The 12,017-nt window shown below is 35.5% G+C and overlaps 1 protein-coding gene across 2 annotated transcripts in view; it reads left to right on the top strand.

Annotated features, from left to right (window-relative positions):
* Positions 1-12,017, top strand: part of PDE7B (phosphodiesterase 7B) — a 309,365-nt gene that overhangs the window by 98,944 nt on the left and 198,404 nt on the right. Inside the window, exon 2 of one of the 2 annotated variants that reach the window (XM_025422364.3) lies at positions 709-769. In XM_025422364.3, coding sequence (XP_025278149.1) covers positions 709-769 — 61 coding nt within the window. Of the gene's footprint in view, positions 1-687; positions 770-12,017 lie in introns of those variants that run through there. The other variant, XM_025422365.3, reaches the window with a different exon arrangement.

A 12,017-nucleotide genomic window follows, 5' to 3' on the forward strand; every position in this document is an offset into this window, starting at 1 on the left:
GTTATTTGCTATTTTCTTTTTGATTTTGGAGGATTTATTTATATATTCAGGTACTAACCATTTGTCAGTCATATACAGATATGTAGTCCTTTCTTAATAGCTGATTGTTATCTCCAGAGTTTACCTTGCACAAAACTTTTACCAAGCAAGTTAAAACTGAGATATAGATAAGAAAGTTGCTATTTCCATGAGTCTGTGAGTTCAGGAAGAGCATAAAGAGGGCCACTTTTTCATTTTCTTATTTGTTTCCTTCAGGTTTAGAGAGTTCATTATAGGCCACCTAGTTTTGTGCTTACAATGCCTGTGTTTGATTGCAGAGTGGGTAGTTTAGAATAATTTCAGTCTGAATAAGGACCAATTTTGAGAATGATTGACCTCAGATTATTAGATCTAAAGATTACAGATCTCCTACTGAAAGAAAAACATCAGACACCCAATGCATGTCTGGCTACGACTCCTCAGAAGAGCACACAAAATAGGTCCCAGGTAGAGAGAGGCATGCGGCATGAAGGAACAATCTATCCCAACTTACTTCCCAAATATTTTACTACCAGGAAAGTCTCTACTCATGACATGAATCCTTAGACTCAACCAAGCAAAACATGAAAAGTAGACTGAAGTTATGGTGATGTCTGGTTGCATAGACACATTACCTTGGGAACACTGATATAAAATCTTAAAGTAACTATGACTTTCTCTCTCTTTCAGAGGTGTGGCGAAATCTTGTTTGAAAACCCTGATCAGAATGTCAAATGTGTTTGCATGCTAGGTAAGAAGGCTTCTCATTTTAGATATGTTAAGTATATTGATGTAATGTGGACTTTCTGTTGTTCTGTTGCCTTCCTGACAGTCTCTTGTTGCATATTGCAGAGGCATATAGGCTTTTTTTTAGATGTATAGACAGGTATAATACATTCATATGTGGAACACTTGAAGATAAAAAGAGATTTTGATTTTATTAACTGTCAGAAAGTCAGGAACCATGCTTCTAAGTCTGTCAGAATTATTCTCGAGTCATCAGCATACATAGAATTGGGTGCTTTGTATTGAGGCAAATGTGATGAAAAAGTAAGAATTGCACTGTAATTCCTAAACTAGAAATGATAAGTTAAAAAAAAAAAGAAATGATAAGTTAGGTAAGTAAACTATTAAGTATTTACATCATAGCACCAAACTCTCACAGTGCATGGGAGAAATATACACACGAACTAATTTATAGTTAGCACAATTACTCACATTGCATTTGTAACAAAATTGCAACATTGTAATGAAAAATCATTTGTTCTTGTAGGATTATGTATCATCAATGCCTTTTACAAACTCTTTAATATATAATATTCTGTTTAGAAATGAAGTTAATATGATTTTCCTCATTTTATAGCTTAGAAAACAAGTACAGAGAATATAAGTGATGTACTTCACCTCAAAGTGAAAAATTGTCCAAATCATGACATGAGTGTTTTTAAACAGTAAAGTTTTAGGTACAATATTTAGATCTTATTTAAATCACTAAGTTATGTCCAATAAGCTTTCAGTTAATTATTACAATAGAATAAAACAGTAGCTTGGATAAATAAAAATAATCCTTCAATATGACTTTCACCAAAATACCCTTGTCCGTTCCAAGCTTGAACAGTCTCATTAGCAAAGAACAAAAAGATTCATTCTAGCTTCTTCCATTTTCTCTGGCTAACTCGTATGTTGGCAGCCTACATTATTGATGAGATGATTCAAAAGCAGTCATCAAGATAGAGGTATGGGAAGGTCTTGGTAATGTGTAATCGGAGATAATTGGTTAATAGTAACCGAAGATTGCTCATGGCTTGAAAAACAACGAAAAACACAAAAGCAAAAAACCAACAAATAAAAACAGATACCATATTTTCCCAACCTCCTGATGTTCTTCATTTCCTTGTACTAGTGTTTAAAATCTCTTTGTTGCACTTCTTATGTTTTCATTCTTAATTCGCCAATTAAGGTGGTGGCTAAACAGTAACATATCCTTTGGAAAATTAGTATCTTACTGGAAGTGTGTAACAATGAACATAGCATAGTATCCATACAACCATTTCCAATATTCAGTATTCGTATCCATTAAGCATGAAAATGGCTCAAAAATGCTGATGAAATTGATGATATATAAGCAGAAAATATTCATTTGTCCAGCCACATTATGTCCAACATTAGGTTTGGGAAGACATCTCACCACCACATCAAATCTATTCATCAGTTAACTCATTTAATTTTTGTAATAATAAGATGCAGTTGGTACCATTATTATCCTCATTTTTTAGATAATAAAATTGAGGTAAATGGTCAAACAGGGTACCTTAATACTATTAAAATACTATATGATTATAGCTTCTACATAACCTAGTCATTTCAATCAATTTTTTTAACTCATAATGATTTTAAGCACATGAGCACATCATCTATTTTGCATGAATTTTCCTTTGTACTGGTTCCCCTATGAGTTACTTGTTTAGTTTATAGCTAGGACAAGGACAGCAACAGATTGTCTACTACTGCCTATAGACTTGTCTTCCCTTAAAGTAAAGCCAATCATCTTCTCATCTCTTCTAGATTATATAGAATTGTTTATATAGCTGCCAGATCACATTCCTGTCCACAAAATGCATCTGCAGTAAATCTGCCTGATTAAGCAATATTCAAATATTAAAAGCATATTTTATTAATCAGTTCTGTATTACTCTTACTGTCATAACAATTATAATTAATTGAGCACTTGAATATATGACAGGTGGAGTCGAACCTAAACACCTTACATAATTAGATGATTTATTCTAAGCAAATTAAAGCATGATCTCTCTTGCAAAATATGAATATCCTTGACAATAGAGTATATTATTAAGCTTGTAGATTTCATTAGTTTATTAGATTTCTATTGTGTTGTAGAACTAAATAATAAAAAGTAATTGTGAGAATGGAAGTTTTTATTAATTTGAGAACACAGGGAAAGTAGACAAACTGGAAGAACACTTGTGCATTTTACCTTTAAAATAGATGGTAGGTATTTATTTATGTGGTGTCAAAAAAAATACCATGCCTAGAGAGCTTGATTTATTCACTATTTCACATAGTGAAAATTGTGCCCTCAAGGAGCTTACAACTAAGAAGGCTTAGACTTTTTTCCTACTTATCTTTTTAAGAGGATTGCTTCAAAATTTAATTGAAATGTTTACAAAGTCCTTTGAAATCTTAGATGAAAGACAGCACCAAAAAAAAAAAAAAAACCAAAAATAATAAAATAAAATAAAATAAAATAAAAAGAAAGAAAGAAAGACAGCACCAAAATGAAATTGTTAAAGTATTATGGATACCAGTACACATGGAGCCACCCACCTTCAGATGTCCACCTGAAGCCCAGAGGCCACCATTTCATATCAATACTGGCAAGACAATAAGAAAAGAAGTGAAGTCAAATGGTTTATTCCCTTAAAACAAGAGAAAATCAAGTTATGAACCTGTAACTCACTGTAAATGAGACCATATATTATATTTCATCAGGAAAAGACATTTATATTCATACAACAAAACAGCTCTTCACCATTGTCTGAAGTATTTGTTGCTTCCTTTGAGAGGAACCTGCGATCATGCATTATGACCTCCTAAAGCATTTCTTGAGAAAACAGTATATTTCCAACAGCAAAGGATATACTCTGATATTAAGGGAATATTAAGTTTTCTAAGTGTTGCCAAGTGTGATCATAGTTAGTATTTTTGCAGGTAATGTTATAACATTTTTGTGAATAAATCAACATTTCCAAACAAGAAAACCAAACCAAACATTTCCAAACTTTTACTTCTGGTCTTTTTAACTGCAATACCTAAGGAAGGCCAACCTGAGACCTCCACGGTTTTAAATGGTGAAGTTTGAAGCTCACTTTAACACCCAAGATCCCCCTCTTTTCCCACTCACATACCATGTCTGGGGTGTCTGTCCAGCTCCCAGCTGTGCTCTGGTTTCCACACATTAGCCAGGGACACCATTTGCCATTCTCTTCTCTCCTACTGGCATGTCCCCAGATCATTATGAAAAATATTTTGAGTATATGTGTTAAGGTGTGTAGCTCCTGACTTCCATACCTAAGCCATCCTCACCCAAGGTTATGCTTCTGGCTCATTACATTAAATGAGACATAAGTGTAAAATTCACCTTGAGTTACTCTGAAATACGAATTCAATGCAGTGTTAAGTGGGAGCAAACTTCTGTCATGTATAGGTCTTACAGGGAATCATTTCTGGTTTCAGGGGAATGGTTTGTGTTGGATATTAAAGTAAATAAAGATGCACTGCAAGGGTGGCTACACTATTAAGTATTCATTCCTTAGAATTCCCTCAGAGAGGGCAAAAGTGAGCAATTGAGTAAAGCACCAAATTGTAATAAATGTTGCTTTTTTTATTCCTTCGTCCATAGGGCATGTGTAAAACTCCAACATCCCCATGTTCCTCCTTTTTTTTTAAGTGTAGCCATAAGATTTCTCTTAAGCACAAACTGACCTCAGAAGCTCATATAACTATATCAAAGGGTATATAGCAAGACTTGTACCTTAATTAAGTATAATGAACTGATACCAAAGGGAAAAGGGAGTGGAAGAGAATTTAGCTTTCATTGCTCAAGTAATGTATAAAGTATGGTGAGTTACTAAAAGGATTTTACATTTTAAATATAACCAATTAAACTGATTCACAAAGAGCCAAGTGGTTTTTTTAAAATTACATAAAATAAGCAATGTTGAATCACTTCTTAGTCCACTTGCTAACTTCATTCCATGAAATGATAAATCTTGGGAAAAGAAACTTTCAAAAAAGAATTCCCCATCAGACTTGATGCCTCTTATAACTACTTCTTCCTCCTTATTCTTAGAGGGAGATTCTCTTAAATAGCCAAGTAGTCTTAATTTGTTGTCTTTGGGGTGGGGAGTGGTTCTAATATTTTTAAATTATTTTATTTGAGTATTCTGACACACAATGTTACATTCATTTCAGGTGTATAACACAATGATTCAACTTCTCTATACATTATGCTCTGCTCACCACAAGTGTAGCTACCATCTGCCATCATATATCATCATTACAATATCACTGACTGTTTTCCCTAGTGCCTTTTATTCTTGTGACATTCATTCCATAATTGGATGTCTTTATGCCCATTTTATCTATCCCTCCACCCGCCCCTCTGGCAACCATCAGTTTGTTCTCTGTATTTATAGGCCTGATTCTGCTTTTTGTTTGTCTTTTTATTCATTTGTTTTGTTTTTTAGATTCCACATCTGAGTGGAAATCATATGGTGTCTTTCTCAATCTGACTTACTTAGTCTAATACCCTCTAGGTTCAGCCACATTGCTGCAAACGGCACAAATTCATTCTTTTTTGTGGCTGAGTAATAGTGCATGAGTATGTATGTACACCACATCTTCCTTATCCATTCACCTATGGATGGACACTTAAGTTGCTTCCATATCTTGGCTATTGTAAATAATGCTGCAATAAATCTTTTTTAATTAGTGTTTTCATTTTCTTTGGGTAAATACCCAGTAGTGGAATTATGGGATCATACGGTATTTCTATTTTTAATTTTTTGAGAAACCTTCCTACTGTTTTCCACAGTGGCTGCACCAGTTTACATTCCCACCAACAGTGCATGAGAGTTCCTTTTTCTCCACATCCTCGCCAACACTTGTTATTGCTTGTCTTTTTTATTTTAGCTATTCTGACAAGCATAAGGTAATATCTCATAGTGGTTTTGATTTGTATTTCCTTTAATCTGTAACTTAAGGGTTTTTTGTTGGCTCAATTTTTCCAACCTTTTTATCAAGGTTTAATTTTACAGTTTGAAATTTTCAGTGATCTTGCTTTTCTTACATGCTTTTTTTTTCATGCTAATTGGTGTCTTATCATCTGAACATAAAATATGCACTTTTTTACCCACCATAGCTTAGAAAAGGGTGTTCATATTGTCAGGCTTTTTGGTTGAAGTTTATTATAAATCAATTAAAGAAGTTGCCAGCTTCAAAGCAATAAAATACCATAAAATCAATGTTATATTATCATTTGACATAAGCATAGAGAGACTTGCTTTCTAGTCCCACTAAAAAATTAACTATGTACACATAGAAAATGTTTTGTCTTTTAGGCTTTAATTTATAGTTTTTCTGCAAAGTAGAAATAAAAACATCTGTTTTTCCTAGTCGAGGGGTTATTCAGGTGATTGAATAAAATGTTCCATGAGGAGACATTACCTCCTGTAATGTTCTAAACATTGTTTATGCATCAATAAATTGGTAAATAAATAATAAACAATTGAAAATAAATTGATGACAATAAAAAACAAATAAATTATCTATTGATGACACTAAGATGTTTAGAAAAGCAACTGAAAAGCTGAAACATTATATAAATGTGAGAACAATTGTTTAAAGTATCAAATACAGGGAAGCCTGGGTGGCTCAGTGGCATCTGCCTTTGGCTCAGGATGTGATCCCTGGTCCTGGGATCGAGTCCCACATCAGGCTTCCCACAGGGAGCCTGCTTCTCCCTCTGCCTATGTCTCTGCTTCTCTCTGTGTGTCTCTCATGAATAAATAAATAAAATCTTTTAAAAAATAGAGTATCGAATATATTCTTCAAAACTATGTGGTTGCTCAAAGGCATTCATTCAATACTCATTCAACAGATATTCATTGACTACCTATTATATGCAAGGTATCGTACTGGGCACTAGAAATGTACAGCCAATGGGACTTGGGTCTGGCCTTCAGAGGGTTTACAGTCCAGGAGGAGTTCCAAACCCTGAACACCCAAATCTGCAGCATCAGCTTGAAAGGACACATGATACAAAAAAAAAAAAAAAATAGTAATAGTAAAAATGAAGCATTTGGGGACTTCAGAAGATGAGGAGGGTACATACCGTTGGGATATGAAGACACATAGATTTAAATATACAGAGATTTAGATATGCTGAGAAAATGACAGCATTGTAGGTGAATGCAAGGCCATATTCAAAAGCTCAGATAAAAGAAAGCTAGGGAATAGGAGGGAGCAGGAAGTGTTCAGGCCACAAAGATGATGAAAAGATAAATTGAAAAGGAATTCGAGGCCTTACTGTGGATAGTTTACTGCTGTCATTGGCTCTGGAAAGAGCTGTAGTATCAGATAAGAAAGACTTCTGGTCTTTTATTTAGAGAGTGCTTCTTTAGTTATAAAATTTTATGGAATACTCTATAAACAAATTTCTACTAGGTAGTTGTTAAGTACAGCCATTCACTGGATCCCTGTGAAATTAAATAATTTTAACTGAACATAGATTTGAACCTGATGACCTGAATTCTAGGTTTGATATTTTTAAAATATGTTAATTTAATCTTTTCCATTTGATATTAAATCATAGTATCTTATTTAAGAAGTAAAACAGCATTGCCATCTTTTATACTAGAGAAAATTGATATTTTTTCACTTTTTGGAACTTTGTCATCTAATAAAATGGAAAGTTTTTTATCTTAAAAGTTTGCTTTTGTCACTAGCATCAGCCTATGATTTTTGTAGGTAGACAATTTTGAGGTCCATAAATTTTTTCTTAAAATTAATACACAATCTGTTTTAGAGCAAAATAATATTTGATATCAAATTGAGCCACTGTGGTATAGTAGAAAGATCAGAGTGTTTAAAGATTTGGTACCAGCTAAAAACTCTGTGGCAATAGGCAAGTCACTTAAGGGTTGTAAACTACAGTTTACTCTTCCCTAGAAAGGAATAATAAATAATAATAATATTATTATATACCTTATCAGATTTGTTGAAGATCAAATAACAGAAATATTAAAGCACTCTGTAAACTTTTAGAAGTAGTAGAAATATAAGTATTATTTGTATTAAACACGAATAATTTATTTGTTCTAAGTACTTCCATCTCATCTGATATTAGTAGTACTTCATATATGCAAACTGGCAGCTTTGATATATTGCAAATATTAAACTATCTCAATTTGGCCGTGTCTTTGTGGCTTAATCAGTTAAGCTTCCCACTCTTGGTTTCCACTCAGGTCATGATCTCAGGGTCATGAGATAGAGCCCTGTGTCACCAGCCCCATGGGAGTCAAGCAGACTCCCACACTCTGCTTCTCCTGCTCATGCTTTCTCTTTCTCTCAAATAAATAAATCTTTAAACTATCTCAATTTTGCTCAAGTGAATATTTATTTATTTATTTATTTATTTATTTATTTATTTATGATAGTCACAGAGAGAGAGAGAGAGGCAGAGACATAGGCAGAGGGAGAAGCAGGCTCCATGCACCGGGAGCCCGACATGGGGTTCGATCCCAGGTCTCCAGGATCACGCCCTGGGCCAAAGGCAAGCGCCAAACCACTGCGCCACCCAGGGATCCCTGAATAGATATTTTCTTTTTTTTTTTTTTTTTTTTTTGAATAGATATTTTCAAATGCATATTTGCAATCTAGAAATAAGCATATTATTCTCGTAGGTTATTAAAGAAAGTTTATTGTAAGAGCTATTTTATGTGTACTTGATCTTAAAAGTGAAGGCCTATGTTTAAAAACAAAAGCTTCTAGTTGCTTAACTTTGATTTATGAAGATTAAAATGCCTCAGGAATTTAAATTAACTTTACACTTGCAAAGCACTTCATTCATATCATATGGACAAATCAATTCCCTTTTCCTGTATGTCTGTTAGTTGATGGTTTTCTACCTTTCAAAAGAGAGGAAATTGAGACCTGGATATTTCCCTTAGAAAGCAGTGGGGTCATTATCCCCATCACTTACTCAGGTCTACCTGGTTTTACTCTTCATTGCACTTATTACCAAATGTCGTATTTTACATTTCTCTGTTTATTAATTGCTGCGCTCTAGCATCGCCCTACCATGCAGAATATGAATATCATGAGAACAAGGACTTAGCTTTATTCACTGCTGAGTGTCCAACATCTAGAACGGTGTCTGGCCACCTAGCCTGTAATAGGAACCCAATATTTGCTGAATGGATTTGTGAGAGCAGTATTACCATCTGCAGAGTGCAGCCCAGATGTATCAAAAACTGATTGGTGTAGCATGTAAAACCGTCTGCTCCCTCAGCTGAGTGACAGGTCAGCTCCTACAGGACTAACTGGCAGTTTCCCAAGCATAGTCCTCTAAGTTACAGGATGATAAATATGTAGTTCTCCTAAAACAGGCAGTTAGAACCTAGCCTAAGGATCAGGTGATCAACAAATATTTCTTAAGCCCTCCACATGCTCAGCCCTCCCCTGGGGTACTCTGAGAGTTGATTTAATGAGCAAGTTAGAATCCTTATCATGACAGTTTATTCCTCTGCAGATGGAACATTGTGTTGAGAAAACAGGAGGAGGCCCATTATTTTGTCTACTCTATGTTTAGAGGAATATACAGAAAATTATTTTACCCTGAGGTTTATGATTTAAAAGTTTTTCTACATCATCTTACTGACTTTTACATTTTTTATTTGGAAGTCATTATTGCCTTGCCTAAGAAAAATAAGTCTACTAGTTTCATGGCTGCCTCCTGCAGAATGATGCGGCATCTCCACAGCAACAAAAGACCACACTTCTGAATGCAGCTGGGAGCCACAGCTCAGATAAGAGCTAGCTAAGAATAACAATGCAAGCAAAGGGCATACCAGAACTGAAGTTATCAAACGCCCAAGAGATAGAAGTGTCAGTCTTGTATTAGTTTCATTTTCTCTCTGAAAGCAGAGATCCTTCATCCAAAGCTACACTTCAAAAAATGTTCAATCAACAAATATTTATAGATCCCTATGATGTGCCATCATAGGGATGTGAAGATATTGAAGTTCTGGTGCCTGCCCTCAGGAAGCTTCCAATCTAGGGGGGCACAGAGGACTACATAGACAGAACAATATAGGGTGGTAAACCATAAAAAGGATGGGCCAGGGTCTGGTGGAAGGGGAGGGAGGGAGTCATGTCAGAATGGCTAATGCGAGAGGAGATAAGGAAGTGAGTATCAAAGAGAAGAAGCAGACAGCCCTGTGAGGCTGGGAAGGAGCAGGCTGCTGGAAATGACATTGGCTTGTCTAGGCAGAAGGAGCAGCCGGTGTGCTTAATAAGACCAAATAGAGAAACTCTAAGTCATTATCCCCAAAGAATAGAGTCAGAGGAAAGAAATGATAAAATAATCAAGGTGGAAAGGAAGGTGAGGCAGATTTAGAGGACCTTATAACAGGACAAACAACCATTTAAGGATGTTCAAGCCAAGGAGCTGCAGTGTGAGACACATGTTTCAGGTGGATCCCTGGGTTAGCTAGGGAATGCCCTGGAGGAGGACAAGACTGGAAAAAGAGAGGCCAGTTTAGGAAATCGCAGTAATAATCTGGTGAAAAATGATGAGTCCTACCCAAACTGAGACAACATCAATGAGGAGGGCTGACACAAAATTCAGGAGACTTTGAAAGGGACTGATAGAACTTTAGAATGGATTTAGGAAATGTAGTTAAATAGAGGTGCTATTTCACCCACTCCCGGACAACCTTCCCCAGTGGACAGTACAAGAAAATCAGATTTGCAACCAGGAGAAATGATGAGTTAAATTTTGGAAGAGCAAATCTGAGATGCTGAAGGAACTCTCAGATATAGTGGAGTGTCAAGCTCAGAACAGTGATCTGAGGGAAGGAATTGGTGACAATGTATCAGTGGTGATGCCACCAGGGAAAGGTGAAAAGGAAGATGGAGGTGCACCTCAGAATGCTTGGAAGCAACACACTGAAGGGTTGAGCAGGATAGGATCAAAAGGAATCTCAAGAAGCTTAAATAGGTTGGAAGTTAAGGAGTGGGCAGAGAGACGGAAAACAAGTGAGAATGGCATTGTTTTAGTCATGAGGAAAGAGTTTCAAAAGGAAGATCATGATAATGTGAAGTACAGTAGAAGTCAAATGAGAACAAGCTTAAAAGGCATTCATGTGACTTAACAACCTCAAGGTAGTGTCAGCAAGAATATAACTAGTAGAAGGTCAAAGGTGAGGTAGGTGGTGGTATGGAGTCAATGAGCAGAGAACCAAGGAGGGGCACTAATCTGTCAGGAAATTTGTCTGAGAATGGAAGTTGAGAATAATGACTGCACCTGAGAAGAGTTCTTAAGATGAGAATGATTTGAGAATGTCTTGATTCAGAGGAGAAAGAGCAAGTAGAGGAAGAAGCTGAATATTTCTGATGATAAAGGGAGGAACTGTGAGCTATGTCTTCCCATCGCATGGTGCTTTAAGGAGGCTCTTTTCAGAGCTGTCTCGGCCTAAAAAGACATGACCTCACATCCACCTCCCAATAGTCAAGGAGACCAGAGATGCTAAGTCATTTGAACTCTGAAAGTACTATTGTCTCCTGAGCTGGGCCCACCTCTGGCCTCTTCAGGCACTCCTCCACTGGTTGGTTTCCCTTGATTAAAATTTTTATTCAAGGCTTTGCTCTCAGAATGAGCTCACCTAGGGATCCTTGTATACATCAGACATATTTTTACAATGTTCCAGAGAGAGCATCATTTCAGTTTGACCTCAAAATTATGTTGGACTTCTTATTGAAAGGAATACAGATTTTAATTGTATTTCATTGTGAATTTATATCTTTCTAAACAAATTATTCATGTAGACTTGTTATTCAAGGTCCTAAACCGTCAATCTCAAACCACCTTCCTTGCTAGCTATAAGTTTATAATCTTTTCTAATGTGCATAAGTAATAAACATGCACAAAACAGAAAAATTTTCAAAGACTGAGACAAAGTGATTATTAAAAAATACACAAAAAGATAATCTTAAAATAATGAAAAAAATGTATGTGCTGCCGAAGGAACTCTCAGTACAGAAAAATAATGAAAAAAAATAAATACTTGTTCCCATTGTATCAATTGCCTGTTTGCACTGCATCATTTCTTTGTTGAGAAGAAATAATACCAAAAGATATTTTATTAACTTTCCAGGAGATCTATTCCAAAGAGGTGGCTAACTGGTCTAGAAAGTTC

Source organism: Canis lupus, chromosome 1 (genome assembly GCF_003254725.2).
Source record: "Canis lupus dingo isolate Sandy chromosome 1, ASM325472v2, whole genome shotgun sequence".
Lineage (NCBI taxonomy): Eukaryota > Metazoa > Chordata > Mammalia > Carnivora > Canidae > Canis > Canis lupus.